The sequence below is a fragment of the Hylobates moloch genome, unplaced genomic scaffold, assembly GCF_009828535.3.
Source record: "Hylobates moloch isolate HMO894 unplaced genomic scaffold, HMol_V3 SCAFFOLD_5, whole genome shotgun sequence".
Taxonomy (NCBI): Eukaryota; Metazoa; Chordata; class Mammalia; order Primates; family Hylobatidae; genus Hylobates; species Hylobates moloch.
Window position 1 is genome coordinate 97,550,708 of NW_026652280.1, and position 27,345 is coordinate 97,578,052.

General features: G+C 40.9%; 1 protein-coding gene across 3 annotated transcripts; it reads left to right on the forward strand.

Moving 5' to 3' along the window:
• Nucleotides 1-19: 19 nt before the first annotated feature.
• Nucleotides 20-26,921, forward strand: FCRL1 (Fc receptor like 1). 3 transcript variants are annotated; one of them, XM_032151910.2, is made up of 11 exons: nt 20-133; nt 14,638-14,658; nt 17,718-17,984; nt 19,158-19,445; nt 19,629-19,907; nt 20,245-20,361; nt 21,726-21,753; nt 23,089-23,171; nt 23,393-23,464; nt 24,198-24,229; nt 25,159-26,921. In XM_032151910.2, exons 1-11 carry the CDS (start codon nt 103-105, stop codon nt 25,228-25,230), a joined length of 1,290 nt encoding a protein of 429 aa, XP_032007801.1. In that variant the 5' UTR covers nt 20-102; the 3' UTR covers nt 25,231-26,921. The 3 variants fall into 3 exon arrangements, with proteins under 3 accessions (XP_032007801.1, XP_032007802.1, XP_032007803.1); XM_032151911.1 differs by having other exon boundaries at nt 24,201-24,229; XM_032151912.1 differs by lacking the exons at nt 20,245-20,361; nt 23,393-23,464 and adding an exon at nt 23,512-23,573.
• The last annotated feature ends 424 nt before the right edge of the window (nt 26,922-27,345 follow it).

Sequence of the window (27,345 nt, forward strand, 5' to 3'; positions counted from 1 at the left end):
TCAACTTCCTCAAACCTCTGATGAACTGCTGCTGCTCAACTCTGAGGTGCATTCTTTTTTTGATGACAGGCATCTCTAGGTACCATCCCTGACCTGGTCCTCATGCTGCCAAGGCTGTTGCTGTTGATCTGTGGTGAGTTGGACAACTCAGAGCAGGGTGTGGGATGCAATCATGCTTGGGCTCTGCTTCCTGAAGGGCTGTAAGGACTTCTTAGGACTAAGGTTCTGTCAGGTAATGCTCAGGGGTGCTCAGATCTCCACTTCCACGGAGGGCTCAGAGTCAGGCAAAAAGTTGTAGATATGTCAAAAAGCCAGAATTTTCAAGAAAACTGTCATTTCAGTTTTTATCTCATAGGAAGTGTTCACTGTCTGTCTTCCTGTCCATCAATAATTGTCTTTATTCTCAGTGTTTTCAACAGCTGCCAAAAGAAAAATCTGTATAATAAATTGGCCTCTGAATTCCTTGCCCTTCTTACTACCAACATTATTTCTTTTTATCCCTCTCTGACTCCCCATTCCCACAGTCAAACCTTAGAACTTATCATCACTCCTTTGTTTTCAGCATACATCCCCCATTCCCACTAAGTTGTGTTTCTAGCTCACTTTCTTGTGCACTCTATTTCCAACATGTCTTCAATTACCCCAGGGCTACTTTTCCATTATCAGTGACTACACTTCATGCACTCACTTCTCATGGTACTCAGCTCAGATTCTGCAGCTCACCACCACAACACTCCCTCGAGTACACCTTCATCTCTCTTCCCCCACAGCACTCTCCTGGTTTACACGCCCTTCTGCATGCTTCACTCCCGGGCATAAACAGCTGAATGGGATTTTTTTTTAAATGCACAACCCTGATGACTTATCCCCTTTTAAGTGTAGGACCCCCGAATCTCAGGTAGCCAACAGCAATGCCAGGCAATTATCCTACATGTTCATAGTCCATGTTGCTCCATGATCACTATTGCATACCTTATCCTGTCATCTCAAACTTCTCTGTTCATTCTCATTGCATAATCTTGCTTCATATTTCATTGAGAAAATAAAAGCAGTCAGAAGAAAACTCTGTCATCTTTCTATTGCTGTTGACCTACTCACCTCTGCATTCACATACACTGCCTTCTCTTCCCCTACCACGAATATATTGCCCCTCAGCTTGTTGATGACAAGACTCTCCACTTGTGCATTGGGCCCATGGCCCTCCTACTTTCTCAAAAAGTTTGCTCCATCATCAATATGTTTCTTCATTCTAAATTATTCCCATAAGTATACAAACATGCTACAGTATCTTTTATTAAAAACAGCTTTATTGAAATATTATTCACATATAATACAATTCACCATTTAAGCTATACAATCCAGTGGTTTTTTATTACAATCACTGAGTGGTGCAACTATCACCACAATCAATTTCGGAATGTTTTCATCACCCAAGAAAGAATTCCATACCCACTAGCAGGCATCCCCAATTTTTTTTCCAACCTCTCACTTATCCTCACCCCTCTATCTTCTGGCCACATGCAATCATTATCTACTTTCTGTCTCTCTATATTTGTCTATTCTGGACACCCCCCCCCATATCTAACCGTAATTACATATCCCTTGAGCAACATTTCCCTCATTCCTCCTTCCCCACTATTACCCAAGCTTCTTGTAACTACCATTCTGCACCATCCTTCTATGAGATCAACGTTTTTAGATTCCACATGAGTGAGATAATGCAGTACTTGTCATCCTGTGCCTACCTCATTTCATTTAACATAATATCCTTCAGGCTCACCCATGTTGTTGTAAAAGATAGGATTTCATTCTTTTTTATGGCTGAATAGTATTCCATCATGTATATATACTGCATTTTCTTTATCCATTAATTTTTTGATGAACGTCTACATTGAAGCTGTCTTGGCTATTGTGAATAGTGCTGCAATAAATGTGGGAGTGCAGATATCTCTTTAACACACTGCTTTAATTTCCTCTGGATACATGTCCAGTAGTGGGATGGCTGAACCATATGGTAGTTCCATTTTTTATATTTTAAGAGCCTCCATACTGTTTTCCATAATGGCTGCTCTAATTTACAGTCCCACCAACAGCATGTGAGGATTCTCTTTTCTCCACATCTTTGACAATACTAGTTATCTTTGGTCTTTTTGATTATAGTCATTTTCACAGGTATGGGGTAATATTCCATTGTGGTTTTGATTTGCATTTTTCTGATGATTAGTGATGTTTGGCATTTTTTCATATACCTGTTGGCCGTTTGCATTTCTTCTTTTGAGAATTAGGCCGTTGTTAATAGGGTTGTTTTCTTACTATTAAGTTGTTTGAGTTTCTTATATATTCTGGATATTAACTTTTTCTCAGATGTATTGACTGCAAGTACCTTTTCCTATTTTGTAGGTTGTCTCTTCACTTTGTTGATTGTTTCTTTTACTATGCTGAAGGCTTTTGGTTGTGTGTAATCCCATTTGTCTATTTTTGCTTTTATTGATTTTGCCTTTGACGTCCTAGCCAAAAAAATCACTGCCCAAATCAGTGACATAGAGCTTTCCCCAATGTTTTCTCCTAGTAGTTTCAGTTCAGGGTCATACATTTAAGTCTTTCATCCATTTTGAGTTGATTTTTGTCTATGGTGAGAGATAAGAATCTAATTTCATTCTTCTATAAGTAGATATCCAGTTTTCTTAACAGTATTTAGTGAAGACACTGTCCTTTCCACATTATGTATTTTTAACACCTTTGCTGAAAATCAGTGGGCTATAAATGTGTGGATTTATTTCTGGGCTCTCTATTCTGTTTCATTGGTCTATGTGTCTGTTTTTATGCCTGTACCATGCTGTTTTGATTAATGTAGGTTTGTAGGTTATTAGAGTTTTGAAGTCAGGTAGTGTAATACCTCCAGCTTTTCTTTTCTTCAAGGTTGTTTGGGCTATTCAGGGTTTTTTGTTTATTTGTTTTTTAGTTCCATACAAATTTTAGGACTGCTTTTTCTATTTCTGAAAACAATGTCATTGGTATTTTGATAGAGATTGCATTGAATCTGTAGATGATTCTGGGGAGTATTGACATTTTAACAGTATTTATTCTTCCAATCCATGAACATGTGATATCTTTCAATTTATTTGCATCTTCTTCAATTTCTTCATTAATGTTTTATAGTTTTCACTGTAGAGACATTTCATCTCCTTGGTTAAATTTATTCCTAAGTATTTTATTATTTTATAACTGTTGCTGTGAATGGGATAGTTTTCTTAATTTCTTTTGCAGGTAGTTCACTATTAGCATATAGAAACACTACTGATTTATGTATTTTGTCTATCTATCTATCTATCTATCTATCTATCTATCTATCTATCTATCTATCTATCTATCTATTATCCAGCAACTTCAACAGTGAAGCTGCTGCCCAAATCAGTGACATAGAGCTTTAGCACTTATTAGATAAAATTTTGTTGGTGGAGTCTTTAGAGTTTTCTATATGTAAGATTATGTCATCTGCCAACAGGGACAATTTAACTTCTTCCTTCTCAATTTGGATGCCCTTTCTTTCTTTCTCTTGCCTAATACTTTGGCTAGGACTTCCATTATTATGTTAAATAGAAGTGGCCAAAGTGGTCATCTTTGTCTTGTTCTAGATTTCAGAGAAATGCTTTCAACTTTTCCCCATTCAGTATATTAGCTATAGACTTGTCATATATGACCTTTATTATGTTGAGGTACATCTCTTCTACACCTAATTTTCTGAGAGTTTTTAACATAAATGGATGTTGAATTTTGTCAAATGCTTTTTGTGCATGTATTGATCATGTGGTTTTTATTCTTGATTTTGTTAATGTGATGTATTATTTCTATTGATCTGCATGTTGAACCATTCTTTCATCCCTGAAATGAAGCCCACTGATCATGGCAAATGAATTTTTTAAATGTTCTGTTGAATTTGATTTGCTAGTTATTTTGTTGAGAATTTGCACATCTATGTCTATCAGAGATATTGGCCTGTAGTTTTCTTTTTGTTGTGTTTTTGTCTGGTTTTGGCATCAAAGTAATATTGACCTCTTAGAATGAGTTTGGAAGTGTTTTATTCTTTTAATTTCTTTGAAATCATTTGAGAGGAATTGGTATTAGTTCTTTAAATGTTTGGTAGAATTCAGCAATGAAGCCATGAGGTCCTAGGTTCCTTTTTGATGGAAGACTTTTATTACTGATTGAATTCCGTTAGTTGTTATTGGTCTGTTCAGATTTTCTATTTCTTCATAATTAAATCTTGAGAAGTTATATGTGTGCAGGAATTTATATATTTCTTCTAAGTTACCAATTTGTTCGCATATAATTGTTCACAATAGTCTCTTATAATCCTTTATCCTTTATAATCTGTGATGTCAGTTGTGATGTCCCCTTTTTATCTCTGATTATATTATTTGAATTTTCTCTCTTTTTTCTTATTTAGTCTAGCTAGTTTGTCAATTTTGTTTATCTTTTTAAAAAACTGACTCATTTCATTGATCTTTTGTATTGTTTTTCTAGTCTCTGTTGCATTTATTTCTGCCATAGTCTTTATTATTTCCTTCCTTCTACTAACTTTGGGTAGAATTCGTTCTTGTTTTTCTAGTTCCTTGAGATGAAACGTTAGGTTACCTATTTTAGATCTTTCTTCTATTTTTGATGTAGGCATTCATTGCTATAAACTTCCCTTTTAGAATTGTTTTTGCTATATTTCACAGATTTTTGTATGTTGTGGTTCCATTTTTATTTGCCTCAATAAATTTTAAAATTTCCTTTTAATTATTTTTAATTGACTCATTAGTTCTTTGGGAGCATGATGTTCAATTTTCATGTATTTGTGAAGTTTCTGAAGTACCTTGTGTTATTGATTTCAAGATTTATACCATTGTGGTCAGAAGATACTTCATATAATTTCAATCTTTTTAAATTTGTTAAGACATTTTGCTTCCTCAAATATGATCTATCCTTGAGAATGTTCCATGTGCAGTTGAGAAAAATGTGAATTCTGCAGATATTGGGTGAAATGTTCTATAAATGTCCGTTAGGTCTATTTTGTCAAGAGTGCAGTTTAAATCTGATATTTCTTTGTTGATTTTCTGTCTGGATGATTTTCCATTGCTGAAAGTGGAGTGTTAAAGTCCCCTACTATTATTATATTGTAGTCTATATCTCCTTTTAGATCTAATAATATTTGCTTTATATATTTGGGTGCTCTAGTGTTGGATATATATATATGTTTAAAATTGTTATATCTACTTGATGAATTCACCCCCTTATCATTATACAGTGGCCTTCTTTGTGTCTTTTTATAGTTTTTGACTTAATTCTATTATATCAGATACAAGCATAACTATTCCTGTTCTCCATTTTCATGGTATTTCGTTTTCATCCTTTTACTTTCTGTCTATGTATGTCCTTACAGGTAGAGTTTCTTGTAGGCAGAATATAGTTGGGTCCTGTTTTTTAAAATCCATTCAGCCACTCTATATTTTTTAATTGAATAATTTAATCTATTTACATTCAAGGTTACTATGGATAGGTACGGACTTACTCCTGCCATTTTGTTGAGTGTTTTCTAATTGTTTTGTAGATCTTTCATTCCTTTGTTTCTCTCTTGTTGTTTATCTTTGTGTTTTGGTGGATTTTTTGTAGCGCTAGGCTTTGATTCTTTTCTCTCTCCCATTTACTTATCTGCTGTCAATTTTTTCTTTGTGGTTACCATGAGGCTTATATAAAAAATCTTATAGTTGTAATAGACTACTTTAAGCTGATAACAACTTAACTTTGGTCCAGACATTTACCATTGCCCTCATAATTTATATTTTTGTTGCCTTATGTTACATATTTTGTATTGTGTATTTCTTAACAACTTATCACAGCTTTAGTTATTTTTGACCATTTTGACTTTTAACCATCATAGTAGAGATTTGAAAGATTTACAAATCACCATTACAGTAATGAGATTTCCTGAATTTAATGATCAATTTACCTCTAGTAGTTAATTGTACACTTTCACATGTTTTCATGGAGCAATTATTGTCCTTTCACTCCTGGTTGGAACACTCTGTTATGCAGTTACTTCAAGGCTTGTCTAGTGGTCTTGAATTCCATCAGCTTTTGCTTGTGTGGATGAGACTTTATTTCTCCTTCATTTCTGAAAGACAGCTTTTCTGGGTATAGTATTCTTGCTGAAAGTTTTCTTCTTTCAGCGCTTTGAATATGTCATCTTATTCTTTCCTGGCCTGCATGATTTCTGGTGATAGATCTGATGATACTCTTATAGAAATTCTCTTATGTGTGACTTGATGTTTCTGCTGTGTTTAGAATTCTCTGTATTTGACCTTTAACAATTTGATTATAATGTACCTTGGAGAGGACCTCTTCAGGTTAAATCTATTTGGGGATTTTTGAGCTTCATGGATTTGGTTGTTCATATCCATCCCAAGACTTGAGTAGTTTTTAGCTACTATTTTATCAAATATGCTTTCCAAAACTTTCTCTACATCTTTCTCTTCTAGTACTCTAATAACACAAATATTTGCTCACTTAATGGTGTCCCATAAGTCCTGTAGGCTTTCTTCACTTTTGAAAAAAATTTTCCTCAGCTAACTGGGTTATTTCAAAAGATCTATATTCAAGTTTAGAAATTCTTCTTCTTTATCTGGTTTGCTGTTGAAACTCTCAATTGTAATTTTTATTTCATGCATTTAATTTTTTAGCTCTATGATTTCTGTTAGGATTATTTTCATGATATCTATATATTTTCAAATTTCCTCTTTAGGTCATAAATTTTTTTCCAGATTTTATTGAACTTTTCATCTGTATTCTCTTATAAGTGAGTTTCCTTAAGATTATAATTTTGAATTTTTTAGGCAATTAATAAATCTCCAGTTAGTTATTAGAAAATTGTTTTGTTCTTTTAGTGGTGTCATGTTTCCTTGCTTTTTCATGTTTGTTGTGTTCCTGCTTTACCATTTGTGCATCTGGTGGAAGAGTCACCTCTTTCAATTTTATAGAGTGGCTTTTGTAAGAAAAGAGTTTCACCTGCAGATTGATCCTAGGGCACCGATGGATCCTTAGTTGAGGAAGGTTCATTGGTTTGGTTCCAGGTGAGCATAGTAGTGTGGTCTCTGTGTAATTTCTTCAGCAGTAATCAATGTCAGCAATGCTTGTGTGTGCCTCAGTGGCCTAGGCTGTAGGAATTTGTGAGGGTGGTGGTGGCAAGACAGATTGTTACAGTTCTCAGTGGCAAGAGCTTTAGGGATCTTCCTGTTCTTTTCCTCATAGACCATCATACCTGAGAGGTTGTCTTTTGGTGTTTGGCCCCGGCATGGGTCACAGGCAGGCATGGTAGTACTGTGTTCCAGGGCACAGATGCTTGAGGTGGTTGTGGTCCTGCACTCAGTGTCCTGCACACAGTGCCACTACTATGGCATCTGTGCCTGGATGCAGGTTCATTGTCTTAGGCATGGATGGACACAGGTCTTCCACCAAGACAAAGAATGTGACTCTGAAGCACCCCCCAGTATCTCAGGCCCAATGGGCAAGGTTGTACCTGTGACTTTGATCCTGGGGGTCAAGATACGGCACTATCATGGCTCTAAGGATAAAGGGCTTTCCAAAGGGTCAGATACTGGGAAGCAGATCACAACTACAAATCAAATCCCAGAGTCAATGAGACACAGCGGCAACTTAGGCACCAGGAGAGAGTGTATTACATAGTCGTGACTCTGGATCCTGGAGTGGTAGGACACAGTAGTGGCCCCGGCTCTGTGATGCCAGGTGTAGTGACAAGAAAGACCCTGGAATGGTGATAGGATGCAGTTGTGGCTTTGGCTCTGGAAAGCAGGGAACAGTGCAATATTGGGTTCACTCCCCAATAACACACCATCACACCAAAGAAATGGTGTGCCTCAGCAGCTTAGGCTTCAGAGGGCTAGTCCAGATCCAGGCAGGACACTTAGGCTGTTTGGCCGAGAAGGGCAGAGTAATACAGATTGGCAGGTGCTGTGTTTCCCCAGGGGTAAGGTGCCAGGCTGGTTTTCACACCAAGGGAGCATGCAGTTGGTCTGCTGGCTCAGCTGTGGCTTCCCTAGGGGCAGGATGCCTGACTGGGTCATATGCCAAGGAGGCAGGCACATGGCTGGTCTTCTGGATAAGGCTTGACTTCCCCACTGGGCAGGACAGCCTGTTCCTTGGCAGGGCAGAGTGTCATGTGGACTCAAGTGACAGGATCACAGCTGTCTCCCTGAGCCTAGGTTTTGAGTCCCTGGGGTTGGGGCACCGAAGCCACTAGGATGGAGAAAATGGAATGCTTCCTAGACAGCTTGTTCCCATGGATTAGGAAGCGGGGCAGCTTGGTTAGCAAACGGTGTACTACTGTGTGTGAGCATGATGCAATGATGGTGAAGCCTCAAGGATGAAGAGACACAGTGACTACTGCCCCCAAGAACAGAACACACTCTAGTAGTTGCTCTAGTTTCAAGATGGTGCCGTGCAAGTAGCTTGGGTCATGGGATGGAAGGAGCCACAGTATGGGCTCTTACTCTAGAATAATGCAGCCATATGAACTCCAGGCAGTTTCCAAAACTGCACATAGGTCCTGTGAGAACTGCAGGATTCTCCAGCAACAAAGACTGCCGGTGTCCACAGATATAATGGGGGCTTCTGGGGACTTCTTTACCTTTTGTTTTCAGCAAAAAGCCCCTCCTAGGCCTGAATCCCAGCCTGCATTCCAAGCTGATCCTGACTGAAGAGACAGGGTTGCAGAGGCAGGTTGCAGGGTTCCATTCCCCTCTTTATGTAGCCATCGTGAGCTTCTGTGCTCCACAAGGTTTCTGCCACTCCCCTGCTGTACTTCAGTGCTCTCCTTTAGACACTCCAGTCAAAACATAGTTGTTTCCTTATTGTTTCAGTTTTTTTTAGTGGGGGAGGGGGATGAGTAATAGACCCCTCTAGTCAGCCATCTTGCCGATGTCACCGACAATGTCTTTTCTCTTAAAATAATAGAACTATGGCTTCCATTTACTACACCAGTCTTCTGTCTCCCTTTATAAAGTTTTCAGTGCACCAGGTGTATAATCCCAGCACTTTGGGAGGCTGAGGTGGGAGGATCGCTTGACACCAGGTGTTTGAGACCAGCCTGGGCAAAGTAGCAAGATCTTGTCTCTACAAAAAATAAAAAATAAATAATTAGCCTGGCATGGTGGCACATGCCTGTAGTCCCAACTACTTGGGAGGCTGAGGTAAGAGAATCACTTGAGCCCAGGAGGTTAAGGCTGCAGTGATCTGACCTCCAGCCTGGGTGACGGAGCAAGATTCTGTCTCAAAAAAATAAAATACAACAAAAAATAAAGTTTTCAGTGAATTGCTGTCTTTGCTTCACTTCCTTTCATTCTTTATTTAATATTTATTTTTAATTTACATTACATTAAGATTTACTTTTTTGAAACACTGTCTATAATTTTTGACAAAGATTTAGATCCGTATAACCACCAGCAGAATCAAAATACAGGACATTTTCATCCCTTCAAAAATTTCCTGGCTGGGTGCAGTGGCTCACGACCATAATCCCAGCAACTGGGGAGGTCGAGGCGGGTGAATCACCTGAGGTCAGGAGTTTAAGACCAGCCTGGCCAACATGGTGAAACCCCATCTGTACTAAAAATACAAAAATTAGCCAGGAGAGGTGGTGCAAGCCTGTAGTCCTAGCTACTCAGGAGGCTGAGGCAAGAGAATTGCATGAACCTGCGAGGTAGAGGTTGCAATGAGCCAAGATCACACCACTGCATTCCAGCCTGGGTGGCAGAGTGAGACTCTGTCTCAAAAAAAAAAAAAAAAATCTTCTGCTCGTCTCAGGTTTTTCTTACAGGTAATACATATGACAGGTGCTGGACAGAGTTGAACTGGAACAAGGGTCTGCAGCCATTCACAGAGGGCGTGTCAATCTGTGCTCACTCAGGCAGGAGGCAGGAACACGCAGGATGGGAATGGGAAAGTAAACAGGAGTGGCCATGGACTCCTAGCCTCTTCTCTCCATGGGGTTTTCTCACCGTGAGCCCGCTCCAGGGAAGGTGGTTGGCCAAGGCCTGGGGAGCAGCTCTGTGAGGCTTAGGAAGACCCCAGAAGAGGACTTTGCTGAGACGAGAGCAGACGAGAAGTCAGGAGCGGGGTGAGAGCAGCTTCTCCCTCTCCTTCACACACTTTTTTTTTTTTTTTTTTTTTTTTTTTTTTTTTGTGGAGCAACACGCTGTTTTAATGAGCGCCTGGGTGCAGACGGGCTGAGGCCTAAAATGGCATCAGCACGAGACGAGGATGGGGCAGGGGTTTTATAGTCTCCTGTAAACAGGAAGTGTCTCAGTCTGATGTAACTGCTATGCAGGACCCTGACGGCCTCTCTGTGGGTCTTCAGGGGGTACCTGTCTTTGGGCCAGCTCTCTTCCTGCTTCTGTGTTCTTGCTGACACATGCTGGCAACAATTTTTCTTAAAAACAACAAGACAAGTGAAAAACAGGACAAGGGTGGGGACAGGACAACAGCAAGCTGCACCCAGAGAGTGCACCCAGGTCATCGGCTATTCTTCATTTCTGACTTCCTGCTGGCTGTCCTGTGAGGTTGAGGTTATGTGGTTAGAGAAAGCCGGTTACTTGTTTCAAAACAAACAAGGTCCTCAAATCCTTTGAACAGCTAAAGGAATACAGCACTCCTTGAATATGTATTCTTTCATATCCTCTGAACAGATCTTTATTTACAAGGAAGGCTGGTCTTGGCTGGAAAAATGGTAGTCAGATGTAGATCAAAATGATAATCTCAGAACACAGCACCAAGTGTCTTTTGCATGGACCATGGGCCTTAATGTCTTGATAGAACAGAGGATGTCAAGGAGAAAAAACTGAAGGCCACAAGAAAATGTGAATTTTTAAATAGCTTACTCTGGTTGGAGGTTTGCCATATTCCTGACTCAACTTTATAATGTTTCCCATTTCTAAGCCAAATAGCTCAGAAGTGTGGCTGGGGTGTGACCTTGACCAAGTACAACCACGGCAATGAGTCTCTATTCTTTTTACTTTGGAATCCAACCAACACATTAAAGCTCTTTGAATGTGGGTGTCATGTGAGTCAGTGCATGTGTGCTGACTGCCTGCTGTCCTCATAACACAAAGTGGAGTGGGGGCTATGGAGGCTACTGGATTATTTCCGTCAGTGTATACAGCAAAACTAAATGAATCCCCAAGTTTAGGCTTGTTGACCTCGAGTATCAAGACTAGCTTACCTGCATTGTGCAAATTAGTCACCAACCTACTTTGTATTATAGAGAGTTTTAAACTTTTGTGTATTTCTGCAGATTTGCATCAATGAGATTTTTAAAGTCAGCTTTTAAAATAAATACTAAAATGTAAAAAACAAACAAACAAACAAAGAAACAAACAAAAGCTTTCTTATGCCCTCAAGCCCTCAATCCCTTTTATAGTCAAATCTTCTCCCATTCCTAACTCCTGGTAAACTCATTTAAGTCCTTATACTTCTTCCTCATTCTTCCTTGAACCTACTTAAATCAATCTTTCATCCTTACCACTCCATTGAAACTGTTCTTGCACATAGCATCAACCATCTTCATGTTGCTACATCCAGGCGTCAATTTTAATTTTTTATTTTACTCAATTTCTCAGGGGCATTTGATCACTCTTTTTTTTTTTTTTTTTTTTGAAACACTTTTAACTTGGCTTCTGGAATATCATATTCTGCTGGTTTTCTTTCTAATTCAGTATCTGATGCTTTTCAGTTTCTTTGCTAAATTATTTAATTTTTTTAGAGTCAAGGCCTTACTCTGTTGCCCCAACTGGAGTGCAGTGGTATGGTCATGGCTCATTGCAACCTTGAATTCCTGGTCTCAAGTGATGCATCTGCCTCAGCTCCCTGAGTAGCTGGAACCAGAGACACATGCAACCACACTCAGCTAATTAAAACAATTTTTTGACAGGGTATGGTGGCTCATGTCTGTAATCCCAGGACTTTGGGAGGCCAAGGTGGGTGTATCACCTGAGGTCAGGAGTTCAGACCAAGCTGACCAACATGATGAAACCCAGTCTCTACTGAAGAAAAAAAAAAATACAAAATTAGCTGGGTGTGGTGGCATATGCCCGTAATCCCAGCTACTTAGGAGGCTGAGGCAGGAGAATCGCTTGAACCCAAGAGGTGGAGGATGTGGTGAGCCAAGATTGTGCCATTGCACTCTAGTTTGAGCAAGAAGAGTGAAACTCCTTCCCCCCCCAAAAAATTTTTTTGTTGTTGTTGTTGTTTTGTTTTTGTTTTGTTTGTTTTTTTTTTTACAGACGGGTTTTTTTTTTTAATTAATTTATTTTTTGCCTCCCAGGCTGAACTCAAACTTCTGGCCCCCATCAATCCTCCTACCTCAACCTTCCAAAGTGTTGGGATTACAGTCATAAGTCACTGCATCTGGCTTGGATCCTTTGCTGACCTCAAAATGTTGGACGTCCTCAAAGTTGATACCTAGACTTCATCCATACTCACTTCCCCAAATTATATAATTATGTCACTTCATGTGCCACTTTAAGCTTAAATGTAAGCTTATTTCTCCAGCTTTCACCTCTCTTTTAAATACCTCTTATGTACTTAACTGCATTTGGGTATCTAATAGACATCTTAATAAACATCTTAAACTTAACATCACGTGTTTAACTTAAGGCATCTTAAACTCAAACAGATCTTTTGATCTTCCACCTGTACTACCACCACCACAAAACTTAACCTATTTTCCCCCACAACTTCTCCAATTCAGGAAATGTCACTACCATTCTTCCAGTTGCTGTGGCCAAAAATCTAAGAGTCATATTTAATTCTCTTCTCTCTCCTTTTGCACTTTCTATTAAATCCATAAGCAATTCCTATTAATTCTACTTTCAGAATTTATAGTAAAGTCTGACCACTTCATATCACCAGCACTGTCTAATCTTAGCCACTATCTTTACTCTCCTACACTAAATTCCCACTAACGTTCTCCCTGCTTTTCTTTCACTTCTATACTGTTTTCCTCACAGTGTCTGAGTGATATTATAAATTAAGTAAGAACTGTCCATAGTTCCCCATCACACCTAGAATGAAATCCAAAACTATTGCCAAGTCCATAAAGTGCCCGTGACTGGATCCTTCCTATTTCTCAGACACCGAAAACTAACCCCTGCCCCCTTACTTGGTCAGCTCCAGGCGCCCTTGCCTTCTCATTCCTCCTTGTACAAGCATATTTCCTCCTCAGGATACTTGCATTTGATGTTTTCTCTGCCAGGGATTCTCTTTCCCAAATATTCAGAAGACTTGTTTCCTGATTTCATTTAGGTTTTTACTGAATCTGTCTAAATCTATCTAAACAGTTAAGACCATCTTAAGATGCTCTGTATCTTATTTCTCTGCTTTATTTTTCTTAGAGAACCAATCACCCTCTGAAAGAATATTATATACTTCTTTTTAAATTGGCTCTCTACCACTATAATATAAATTTCTTGACATCAAAGATTGTCATTCATGTTTACTCCCATCACTCCAGGGCCATGCACAACGTCTGGCATACAGTGAGCACTTCAAATTATTTGCTGTATGGACAAATGTATAGAATATGATTTTATGCTATCTCCTATTGATACTTTTCCCAAAATCTAAGGAACTAATTATTCAAGTAAACATTTAACCTAAGAAAAAGTAAGTATTTCAAACCAAGCTTGGCTAAAATAGATAATAGCAATGACACAATATTTACTGAATAAGTAAATTCCAGGCACTAGTCTAAGTTCCTTAAGAATATCAGTTTATTTAATCTTCACAAAAACTCTGTGAGGTAGGTACTACAATTATCTACACTTTACAGACAAGGAAACTAAGCACAGAGAGGTGAAACATTTCTCCCACAGTCACACAGCTTGTAAGAGGAAGAGCCAGTACTCAAATCTGTGTCATCCAGCTACAAAGCCTGCATTTTCCCCAGAATTATTTTTTCTTGATCATTGAGCCATAATATTATGGTCAAATCCTTGGGATAGAAGAGAATTTTTGGAGAAATTTGAATTTCTTTTCTGGACCTAAGCCTCCTCTGATCTGAAATTGGTAAACAAAGGGTCTCTATGCCTTGAGTATGAGGCTTTGCACTCTCCTTGCCTGACTCTCTTGTTCCCATGAGACAGTCAATCCAAAGCCGGATCCTCAAGACTTTTGAAAGGAGGAGGTGGGAATGGGAACGAGGAGCTTGAAGAGGGAGCTGCTAAGTAGTTAGCAAAGACGCCACCTCCTAATCACAGACAACACAGGTCATTGGCAATTACTTTATGATCATAAAAAAGAACCATGTGTTGTTCTGTGGGCAGGTGCTCTGTGGGTGATGCAGAATATGGGAAAAGGAGCAGAGAGAAAGAAGAAAAGAAGCGGGGTTAAGATAAGGAGGGAGGAAGAGAAGATGAAAGAAGGAAGGGGACAAGAGAGAAAGAGGGAAAGAGAGAGGAAGAGAGAGATGCAGGGAGGGTACAGGGGATGGAGGGTGTGGTGTTGGGGAAGCTCTCAGAGGATTTAAACTTTGGAGATGTGTGGGATTTGCTGCTCTGTACTGATCTCTGCTGAATTCTCTCCCAGCTCCACTCTGTGAACCTGCCGGTGAGTTGCACTTCCTTTTCTTCTTCAAGGTCTGTGGGTATTTTGTTACTTAGGTCAGCACAGGAGGCCTGCGGATTGCTGTCTTAGCAGCCCCTTCCTGCCCAAAACATATTACGGTGACAGCTGCTGAGGTGTACAAACATCAGTGGCTCCCTTGGGCCTGGACTGCTCTGTCTTCACATCAGTCTCTGCACCTGACACGTGTCTGCTCAGTGGGGTTAACAGGTCTTGCTTTGACCTTCTCAAGAACACAGTCTTATTTCCGGGAAGCCCCAGCACAGGGAGGGAGACACTGTTTGCACAAGGAAGGCAAAGGGTGCTGAAGATTCATGCTAGAGAGCGTCTCTGTCCTCCCAGCCTCAGGTGCTCCAATTCCCGGTTGTGCTTCTCAGCTGGGTGTATCACCATGGGTGATGAAGGAAATGCCAAAATCACACATCCACGGAGAACATTAGAGTGAATCCTCCAGACATGTGTGGAATGAAGTAGTACTGCTGCCTCCTTCCTATTTTTAGCTCTCCTCTGCAGCCACACCTGTTTCCCCAGCTCATTTTCTCTTTCGGACTCTGGTTTATGCAAACTTACTTCATTGCACTTATCCTGATTCAAAGTCTTACCTTTACTAGAGAAGGAGAGTAGGGAATTCCTTTCCCCACCAAGGACTCTTCACTAGATCATGCTCAATGATAAAATGTAAAAATTGCTATCTTGTGCAGAAAATACTAGCCACAGAGTTAAAAGGGATTGTCCTGCCACCTCAAGAACATCGGCTGCAAGTGTAACTAGGGAACACAAGTTCCCAAGTTCCCTAGGAATTCCTGTGACCAGAAAGATTCAGAGAGATTCAGAGTCAATCTAGCCTTCTAGGTTCCTTATCTAATGTTTGCCCAAGTCTAACTGATGACTTCTGTTAATACCATGCATGCCTTGTGTCTGGTCTCATCTTTACCCCTAAGCCCAAGTGCCCAATCCCAGCCTAAGCAGAAATCCAAAGCCATATCAAAGATGAAGAAACCAAGTTTCTGTCACCAGGTATTTTCCAGATAGTCTCTGCTATCTAAGAATTATCTGAAACAAGCTCTGAACTGTAAGAATGAGCTCCAGACCCTTGCAATCCACCCTGTCCAGTTTCCCACTTCATTACCACCCTAGCCCCATTGAGAATAGCAGGTTACAGATGCCCAAATGCTAAATGCCTTTCTTTTTTGAGACAGAGTCTCACTCTGTTGCCCAGGCTGGAGTGCAGTGGTGTGATCTCAGCTCACTGCTACCTCTGCCTCCTGGGTTCAAGTTATTCTCCTGCCTCAGCCTCTGGGACTACAAATGCACGCCACCACGCCTGGCTAATTTTTGTATTTTTAGTAGAGAGAGGTTTTGCCATGTTGGCCAGGCTGGTTTTGAACTCCTGACCTGAGGTGATCCACCAGCCTCGGCCTCCCAAAGTATTGGGATCACAGCCGTGAGCCACCACGCCTGGCCTAAATGCCTTTTTATTTATTGCCCTGCCTAGTTCCAAGAGCTGTGCTACTGGTCAGTCTTCTGGGGACCACAGTTTTCCAAGGAAAAACGGTGACTCTAAGATATTCCATGCCTCAGGACAAAGCAAATATTCTGGTACTATGGATGGAACTGATGTTTAAAAGTTTCCAAAAATAAAAATAAAAAAAAACACATTTCAGCAGAAAAGCTGAATTCCTAGTAATTCACCCCTTAGTAATCCAAAGCACTTGTCATTTTCATCTGGTGAGGAAAGAATAAAGTTTTGTCTTAGGGAAAGTATAATATTTTTCAATGGGCAGAGGCTCTGAGGGTTGGATAAACAAATGCCCACACAGCCCATAGCTATTAGGGGTTGTGACATTTTTACGGGCTGCTGCAAGTTGGGGAGATGAGGAGAGAGCAGAGCACAATTTTATCATCTTATCACCAGAAAAGAGCCCTAGGCCGGGAGTGGTGGCTCACACCTGTACTCAGTACCTTGGGAGGCCAAGGCGGTAGGATCACTTCAGCCCAGGAGTTCAAGACTAGCCTGAGCAACATCATAAAACCTCATCTGTACAAAAAATAAATAAAATTAGCTGGGCTTATGCCCATCATATGCCTGTAGTCCCAGCTACTTGAGAGGCTGAGGTGGGATGACTGCTTGAGCCCAAGAGGTTGAGGTTGCAGTGAGCTGAGATCGCATCACTGAACTCTAGCCTGAGAGTCAGAACATGACTCTGTCTCAAAAAAAAAAAAAAAAGAAAAGAAAAGAAAAAGAGCTCTTAACACCCCAAAGGGACACATCTCTGAGAATTAAGATATGAATTAAATTAGCTCTTTAGATCATGGTTTCTACAGAGGTTTATATAGAAGCCTCAGAGGTTTGTATAGAAGCCTCAGATAGAAGCCTCTTTAGATCATGGTTTCTACAGAGGTTTGTATAGAAGCTGTGTGGATGGTGGGTACTGGGCATTTACAAGCAAATACACCCCATTTCTTCTAATAGAAATAGCAATAATGGGGCAGGACAGAGTCAGCAATGAGGGGACTGGGTTCTTCTATGTCTTTCCTGGACAGATCAACCCTGCAGGTCCCATATTCTGTTTCTGAAAAAGATAGTGTGGTTCTGAGATGCCAGGGGAAAGGGAACAGAAGAAGATAATGAATATGGCTTACAAGGACAAAAGAAGCATATTCACTTTGAATAAAACTTCAAGCTTCACCATCTCCAATGCCAACTCCAGTGACAGTCTTCAATATTATTGTACTGGCTTCAAGAAAGGTGTTTTTAGTTTATGGATAGAAACTTCAAAAAATAATAAGATCCAAGTCAAAGGTAAGGGTTGCCTTCTGAAAGATAACACTGCACAGGGGCAGGATGTACCAGGGGTGAGCAGGGTGAGTTCATGGCAAAGGAAGGCCCATGGGCCACTGGGGGGTGGTGGAGACATGTGGGGTGGCCTGTGTGTCCAACTGGCTGTTTCTTTGAGTTTTGTTGGCAAGTGCTGAGACACAAAGTGCCTCTTACCAGAAACTCTGAACCCCATTAATCATTTGTGTTTAATTCGTCTCTCTAGAGCTGTTGTTAATAGCCAGCCCCTCCCATCCCACAGAGGGGAGCCCAGTGACCCTGATGTGTAAGATGCCCTTTCTACGGAGTTCAGATGCCCAGCTCCAGTTCTGCTTCTTCAGAGATGGCCGGGACTTGGGCCCAGGCTGGAGCAGCTCCTCCAAGCTCCAGATCGCTGCCATATGGAAAGAAGACTCAGGGTCATACTGGTGTGAGGCACAGACAATGGCGTCCAAAGTCTTGAGGAGCAGCAGATCCCAGATAAATGTGCACAGTGAGTGTCAGTGGGGTCAGTCTGCCAGGATAGGCTGAGAAGAGCAGTGGCAAGAGGCTAATCCTCACTGTTACAGGTTCTATCTCTGCAAGAGTAGGAGCTGTTTGAAAGATATTCCTGAGTTTCTCTCATTATTAGGATCCTTAAGGGATCTTCCCTTATTCACTGTTTCCATTCAAGCAAACAGAGAGTACTTAGGAAAACCTTACTGTGTGTCTTCACTGTGCTGGAGGGTGTGAGGGGAAGAGCTGCATAATATCTGGTCCTTGACTACACGAAGTTGATGCTCAGCCAGCACTCTGAATAACTAGGGTTAAATATGTGATGCTGCATTGTGTAGGACTGGCTGTTGACTACAGAGAAGGGGGATAAAGGACTGAGGTGCTCAGAGAAGGCTTTGCCGAAGGAGTGTGTAGAATAGGTTACTGGAGCAGGGCTTATGGAAGGGCAGTTGGAGCTTGATTTCCAAAAAATAGAAAGAAAAGAGTGCTTCATAATTCATCTTGTTATTCCATGTCAGCGTTGACACTTCCAACATCCTCTCCCACTCTATAGTGCCATGAAGCAAATGTCTAATGCCTCCAAAAGGCTGTGGTCTCCCACACTTGCTAAAAACTCAATACTGGTGAAACTGGACCACTACCACCACAATAATCATTGAGCAATTTATACATGGCAGTCCCTATCCTAACGCTTCACATCTACTGTGTAATTGAACCCTCCAATTGCAGGAGATAACTATCATTACCAGCTCTCTTTTACATATGGGAAATTGTACTTCAGAGAAGTTGAGTAATTTGATGAAGCACACAAGAGTAAAAGCATTGGAACCACTCTTCAAATAAGGCAGTTCGATTTACAATTTAGACTTGTAATCACTTCACTATACTATTGTTTCTTGAAAAAATGAAAGTTTGAGAGATTAAGGTAGTGGAAGTTACATTGTTCTAGGGAGAGAGGTGATGCTACACCGTTTATGGTAATACTATGGTGTCTTTCTTATCCTACCACCATCACCCAACCAATCAGCAGACCCCTCCCCCTCACCCAAATTAAGCTATATACATCACTGACTTCACTCATGCGCTTTGCTTTCAGGACTGTCACATCTACTTACTGTCTTTGAAACTCTCCCTACTCAGGGTCTTCCTATGTCATCTTGTGTTCACACAGGGGTCCCTGTCACTGATGTGAGCTTGGAGACTCAGCCCCCAGGAGGACAGGTGATGGAGGGAGACAGGCTGGTCCTCATCTGCTCAGTTGCTATGGGCACAGGAGACATCACCTTCCTTTGGTACAAAGGGACTGTAGGCTTAAACCTTCAGACAAAGATACAGCGTTCACTGACAGCAGAGTATGAGATTCCTACAGCGAGGGAGAGTGATGCTGAGCAATATTACTGTGTAGCTGAAAATGGCTATGGTCCCAGCCCCAGTGGGCTGGTGAGCATCACTGTCAGAAGTAAGTTCCACTACCCTCCGTTCAGCCAGCCAGTCACAAACTGGACTCCACATTTCCCTGGGGCACACAAAGTTTCCCTGGGGCATGCTGAGGAAGTTCAATGGGGCTGAGCATCGGTGGGCAGGGATTATGAGTTTGCTGCATTGTCAGAGACTGTCTCTCACAGTCTACTATCTTCCTCAGTCCCGGTGTCTCGCCCCATCCTCATGCTCAGAGCTCCCAGGGCCCAGGCTGCAGTGGAGGATGTGCTGGAGCTTCACTGTGAGGCCCTGAGAGGCTCTCCTCCGATCCTGTACTGGTTTTATCATGAGGATATCACCTTGGGGAGCAGCTCGGCCCCCTCTGGAGGAGGAGCCTCCTTCAACCTTTCCCTGACTGCAGAACATTCTGGAAACTACTCCTGTGAGGCCAACAATGGCCTGGGGGCCCAGCGCAGTGAGGCGGTGACACTCAACTTCACAGGTATAGCTCAGGCTATGGAACTGTCTTGGTCAATGTCTCCTTCCCAGCATCCTGGAAGAGTTTTGCTGGTGCCACTATGCTTCCAGGTGTGTGCTACCAATGGTGGGGCCTCTGTGTGAGGTGCTGTCATGAGTGATGTATTGGAGGGGCATGGAGAACTCAAGGTTGGGTGCATCTCTTCTCTTTTCATACAGATGATAAGCCACAAGTCCCTAGACAAATAAATAAATCCCCACTTGGAAGGGCAGACCTTGGGCACAACCCACACCCAAGATGTCTGCTCTCTAAGCCCCAAGCCCTTCCTTTGAGCAGATCATACACAGTTCTCTCCCTCTAGTGCCTACTGGGGCCAGAAGTAATCATCTCACCTCAGGAGTCATTGAGGGGCTGCTCGGCACCCTTGGTCCAGCCACTGTGGCCTTATTATTTTGCTACGGCCTCAAAAGAAAAATAGGTTAGTATTTAAAGAGAGAAGCATTTTGTTACTGTGATCTTTGTTTTCACTGAAATAGGCTGAAATTGTGACATGTATACTGCAAAAGATGTATATGCTGTTAACCACCTTGCCTATGAATCTGCCCACAACCCCAGCAGGTAGGAACAGTGCCTATTAACACAGTGTAACATTTTTGGTAAAGTTCTCCATCCCTCATGTGCTATTAATTGAGGTTTGAGTGATATTTTGTGCTTCTGTGATGTAATTTTTATACAAAAATGTAATGATTTGGCCAGGGGTGGTGGCTCATGCCTTTAATCCCAGCACTTTGGGAGGCTGAGGTGGGCAGATCACAAGGTCAGGAGATCAAGACCATCCTGGCCAACATGGTGAAACCCCATCTTTACTAAAAATACAAAAATTAGCTGGGCGTTGTGGTGCATGCCTGTAATCCCAGCTACTTGGGAGGCTGAAGCAGGAGAATTACTTGAACCAGGGAGTTGGAGGTTGCAGTGAGCTGAGATCACGCCACTGCACTCTAGTCTGGTGACAGAGCGAGACTCTGTCTCAAACAAACAAACAAATGTAACTATTTAAAATAATCTGCCACAGAAGAGAAATACAGTTAGCAGTTCCAGCTATCCTGACTATATCCCAATACTGAAGTCAGTGCATCAATTCTTATTCACCTTCAAGTATTGTCACATGCTTTTTCTTCTCTCTGAAATGCACATTCATACGTCCACATGTTCTACTTACTGCTGGAACTTTCTCACTTTTCCTCTGAAATGACATTTTCTCCAAGAGGCTTCACCTGGCCTGCACAGCCTGCAATTGTTCTCTTCTATTATGAGTTCCAAGTTATTTAGATTCACATGTTATCACAATTGGTAATTACATATTTATTTGTATATTTAACCTTGGTCTCCTCTTCACTGAGGAAGTTGTAGACAAGGCAAGAGAGGACACTGTGAAATTCTCATTTAAATTCCAAGCTTTTCTGACATCTTTGGGTACCTCACACCATCTATAGCATGGTTGTGGCAGCACCTGCCCCCAAGGAATTTTGTCACAATAAGATTGGGTGGTGTGGTTGTAAAACAAAAACAAAACATACAATAAATGTGCAAGTTTAGAGACTTGGGTCCTAAGTCCTAGATCTGGTACTAATTGGCTTTGGGAATCTCACTTAATTGTTCAGGACCCGAGTTTCCATCTGTGAAATGAAGGCTCTGTAAATGATTGCCAGGATGTCTGCTGGGCACACAGTGGCACCCACAATGGTCATCTGAGCATGAGGCATATCCCTGTGCAGGGTGTATGAAAGCACTGACAGTCAGGGTTCTTCCATTTATGTGTGTGCTCATTTGTTTGTCTTGCAGGAAGACGTTCAGCCAGAGATCCACTCAGGTAAGACCTGTTTTCACTATAGGTGCCAATAATGCAGAAAAATCTATTTTAAAAATAGATTTAGATTTGTTCTCTCCTGAGCTTTTTTTTTTTTTCTGTTTTATTATACCCAGAACTCAATCCTGAGTTCTCCCACTGGCAACTTTGAACAATTCATTGTCACTTCCCTTCTTTCAGATTTCGTACATTAACGATTTTAAATCTTTTCGTTATTTTTCCTATTGATCCCCCTCGATACCACTGCAGAATATTAAAATCACATTGCGGCTGGGCCCCCCTCGATACCACTGCAGAATATTAAAATCACATTGCGGCTGGGCACAGTGGCAATAATCCCTATAATCCCAGCACTTCCCCCCCCGCCGATACCACTGCAGAATATTAAAATCACATTGCGGCTGGGCACTTTGGCAATAATCCCTATAATCCCATGCACGCCTGTAGTCCCAGCTACTCAGGAGGCTGAGGCAAGAGAATCCCTTGAGTTCGAGAGGTGGAGGTTGCAGTGAGCCGAGATGGCACCACTGCACTTAAGCCTGGGTGACAGAGCAAGACTCTGTCTCATAAATAAATAAATAAATAAATAATCACATAGCTTTCACCAGGATCATGCATTCATTCAATCAGTCAACCAATATTTGAAGATCTGTAAGTCATTCTGTTGAGTGCTGAGAGGTGTGAAAATATAAAAGGCTCTTGAGAGTTTTAAAGTATTTTAGGGTAGGTAAGATACATGTACATTTCTGGAATGTAAGACAGACAGGAATAAACATACTGAACAGTTATTGGTGAAGTTCTTTAGATGTTTAGAGGAAGAAAATATTTTTTAAAATACTTCCATCTAGAGATCCCAATGTTTAGTTGTCTTTTTAATATAATGTATTATCATTTATGCCAACAATAAACAGATATTCTTTTTTTTTCAAGTGAGAGTAGCTCTTTCACTGGTACCTGCACATGAAGGAGCATTTTCTTCTGACCCTTCCTCAAGTTGCTTCTTCTGCCCAGCAAAGTGTTTTCCATCTGGAGTGAATCAATATTTATTCATTTAATATTTAGGGAGCACTCATGATGTGAATGACACTATTCTGGGAATGGGCAATACCACACCTTACGCTCACAGAGTTACCCTCTGGTGCATGCTCTGCAGTGCCCCACTCAGCCTGTGACAGGGCTGTGGCTCATACCACACTGCTGTGCCTTCTAGCTGCTCATTTCCCCGTAACTTAGTATTCTGCTCAGGACCATTTGTCACAGGCTTCTCTCCTTCAGTGTGATATCTGCATTATCTGGGATACAATTTCAGATAAATAACATGTGTCTCTGTGTTTGCAGGAGCCTTCCCAGCCCTGTACCCCAAGAGTTCACCTACCTCAACTCACCTACCCCAAGGCAGCTCCAGCCTGTATATGAAAATGGTGAGCCTTCCCAAATGACCCAGGCCAAAGTTGGTACAGCAAGCTGGGGAAGGGACAATGGGATAACATCTGCTAGCCAAACCTGACTTTGTTGTGCCCCAGCCTATGCTACAAACAAATGAGTCATCTGTCTTCATGGTTGTGACAGGTGGAAGGTATGGAGTAATTTGAAAGACAGGAATCAGGGGCTGTGTCATGAAGTCTCCTTCCTTCTCTTGCAGTGAATGTTGTAAGTGGGGATGAGGTTTATTCGTTGGCGTACTATAACCAGCCGGAGCAGGAATCAGTAGCAGGTGAGACGTGGGGGCGTAAATTTGTCTCTGACTTTTGTCTTTCCCAGAACCAAGAGAACAATCAGTGGCTGCGCATGGCAGACAACAGCATTCCTCAGAGCAGAAGGCTGTGAGCATCACTGTGTGTACTTAATGGCTGTCTTTGGGTCTGGAGCTACCTTGAGTAGAGCCCAGAGCTAATGCTAAGGTTCTTTCTTTCCTCTGTGGATGGGCTCTCAAATTTCTTAAATTATAGCCACTTAGAAAGATCAAGAATCCCATGGTCTACCTCTTCCCGACCTCCCAACACAATGGAGGTAAAACATAGTTACAATAAGGTGTCATTGTAAGGCCTACATTTTATGCCTCACTCCCCAGTCATGTGGCAGCACCAGAGGTGATGGCCTCTGCCTGCCCTCTTTGAGTAGCCTGACATACTCCTCATAACCCCATCACAGCTGCCTAGCTGGTGCTCTTGTCCCATCCCACACATGGTGGGCCCAGAATAGCTGAGATGCATAAAGGCCCCTCCTGGCATAGGGGGTCTACTTACCCTCCCACCCCCAGGCTGCCAATTTTCCTCTGGCTACTAAGGGAATCATATTTGTGATAAACAGAAAAGCAAGACAGAAAATATTAATGGAAATCAATTCATGGGAAATAGATGAGAGAGGAAGAAGCTTTTCTTAACACAAGTTTAGTGAAGGACTTTAAATATAAGTGGAATGTCACAGCACTTGCCTTTTCTCCACAGCAGAAACCCTGGGGACACATATGGAGGACAAGGTAAGAGTCTCTATTGTTCTTTCTTCCATGTTCTTTCTTTCTTCTGGGGACTGGTTCTCAAACTTCTTAAATTATAGCCACTTAGAAAGAGCAAAAATCCCATGGTCTACCTCTTCCCTACCTCCCAAAGCAGTGGAGGTAAAAACATGTAGTTACAACAATAAGGGGTCATTGTACAAGGAAATTTTGAAGGCTTACAAATACATTTACTTTAGCAATGGACACATGAATGATTTTCAGCTAAACTGCAGTGCATACCTAGTCTAAAAAATCTATTTATCGGAAAATTTTTATCCTAAAATACTACTGAGCCATACATCCATCACTTGGTACTATAAGGTTAATAAACAATTTACAGAAACTAAATTAATATTGAACAAACCTAAGCTAATAGTAATTTGTGTCACTAAAAATTAGCATTTGGTAAACTTTGAATAATTCAAGATATCACCACTGATATGAAAATACTTTCTTAAAACTGCAGAAATTCCAGCTCTGTGCATGTGCGCAAAAACAGTAGGTGCTTTGCAGTTTTGTCTAGTGTAGTATGGCAGCCAGATATCTCAGGACAAAATTCAAATCCTTGGTAAAGTCCAGTGACATGCTACATTTAATTTATGGATATAAAATTCTGACAACCTTTTAAAAAATGACAGCCCATGGGGCTGCCTAACAATGACCCATAAGAATGAGGGAAGACACTGTATGTTTGCATCAGTTTGCAGCTCATCAGGAGCATCTTTGTAGTCCACCAGTGGGATACAGGCACTCTGAAAATGCTGGCCTTGGATCACAGTTTTCCAAGAGGCCCTGATTTTTGCGTTGTGTGATGTGCCATGATAAGATGCATCCAAGCTAACTGGGGAAGAGGACCAGTGGAGGCATGTTCTGCTCGTCTTCCCTGCTCTAGTCCTAATCTTTGCTTCCAGATTTCCTTAGACATCTATTCCAGGCCGAGGAAAGCAAGCATTTCAGATGTGGACTATGAAGATGCTATGTAAGTTTATGGAAGATTCTGCTCTTTGAAAACCATCCATGACCCCAAGCCTCAGACCTGATATGTTCTTCAGAGATCTTGGGGCATTAGCTTTCTAGTATACCTCTTCTGGATGCCATTCTCCATGGCACTATTCCTTCATCTACTGTGAAGTGAAGTTGGCGCAGCCCTGAAGAAACTACCTAGGAGAACCAATAGACACAGGGGTGACAGGGACTTTGTTATCAGAACCAGATTCCTGCCAGCTCCTTTGAAAACAGGTCAAATTGTGCTCTTCTGTTTACAAGAGGAAGCAGGATGGAATAAAAGAAATTAGGATCTTGGGTTGGAGGGACGGTGAAGCTTAGAGCACATGAACTCAAGGTTAGTAACTCTGCAGGACTTCACATAGAGAGCCATGCCCATCATTCAGTCCAAGTGCTTCCTCTGCCCAGACAACACAGAACTCCAGCCCCGCCACTTACATGGATCATCGAGTTTCCACCTAAAATATGATTCTATTTATTTTGAGTCACTGTTACCAAATTAGAACTAAAACAAAGTTACATAAAAAGTTATTGTGACTACACTTAATTTTAGTGTCATATTTTTGTATATATAGGCCAACCTATGCCACATCCAAAATTATGTATCTATTACAGCCCCTAGAAGCTTTATGAATACAGTGTGTCTTCTTTTATTCACAAAATTTTTGAAATCATGGTAATATGGTTTGAAGTCTATATCTTATTTTTTTTTTTTTTAAGTTGAGACAGGGTCTCACTCTGTCACTCAATCTGGAATGCAGTGGCACAATCTTGCCTCACTGCAACATCTGCCTCTCAGGCTCAAGCAAACCTCTTACCTCAGCCTGCTGAGTAGCTGGGACTACAGGCACATGCCACCAAACTTGGCTATTTTTTGTCTTACATAGAGACAAGATTTCACCGTTTTGCCCAGGCTGGTCTCAAACTCCTGGGCTCAAGCAATGTATTTAATTTTAAAACAACCACTCACTCTTACGAATTAATAAACATTTGGAAGTATATAAAGTAAAAAGTTAAAGTCTTTCCTGTAAGTTAACACAAATGTTAACTATTGTTAAAAACTTTCAGGTAGCTCTCTAGATATTTTTCTTTTTTTGTATACATACTTATACATACATGTAAGTATATAAACATTTAGAAGTATACCTATCTAACAAACTATCATGAAATAATTTCAAATCTGTAAATAGATCTATTATACTATTTTAGAAGTCTCTATAGTAGTGTGTTATATAGATAAATCATAACTTTTTTCTTTTTTTATTGTAGTAAATATGCACAACATAAAATTGATCATTTTAACCATTTTTAAGTGTACAATTCAGTGGCATTACATACGATCATAATATATTTCAATCCTTCTCACCACTGGTGGACATTAAGGAGGCTCTCAAAAAATTCATATTATAAAAACAAAGTTCAAACAAATGTCTTTGTACCAGCATATAATGGCACTCCTGCTGGATTATCTGAAGGATAAATTTGTAAATCTAGTATTGCTAGATTATGCATATTAAATATTCTTGTTAAATAGTCTTCAATGTCTCTCAGGTAAGGCTGTATCAATTTATATCTTCACCAACAATGTCTGGGAAATCAGTTTGTGGGGTGTATTAGTTAGTTCTCACATTGCTAATAAAGACATATCAGAGACTGGGTAACTTATAAAGGAAAGAGGTTTAATTGACTCACAGTTCCAAACAGCTAGAGAGGCCTCTGGACACTTACAATCATGGCAGAAGGGGAAGCAAACATGTTCTTCTTCACATGGCAGCAGGAGAGAGAAAGTGTCCTGTGTTCAGCCTTTGCCCATCTTCTATGTCATTTGTGTTTTTCTTAGTTTTTATAGGACTGATTTATTAAGGCATAATTTATAACAGTGAAATGCACAGATTTTATGTGCATAGTTCCATCAATTTGACAAATGCATGCATTTGAGTAATCCAAACCTTTATCATGAGATAAAGTATTTTCATCACTCCAGAAAGTTCCCTCATACTCATGTCCAGTCTATTTATGCCACTCTAGAAACAACTACTGAACATTATGCTTTTGACCATTTCTCCATTGTATGTGATGACAATGTTTTTGGG

Excerpts from the sequence above, each read along its gene's own strand:
- FCRL1 (XM_032151910.2), top strand. The coding sequence starts at position 103 with ATGCTGCCAAGGCTGTTGCTGTTGATCTGTG. Across the intron at positions 20,362-21,725 it reads CGGCCTCAAAAGAAAAATAG|GAAGACGTTCAGCCAGAGAT; the intron begins GTTAGTATTTAA and ends TTTGTCTTGCAG. Across the intron at positions 23,172-23,392 it reads CCAGCCTGTATATGAAAATG|TGAATGTTGTAAGTGGGGAT; the intron begins GTGAGCCTTCCC and ends CTTCTCTTGCAG.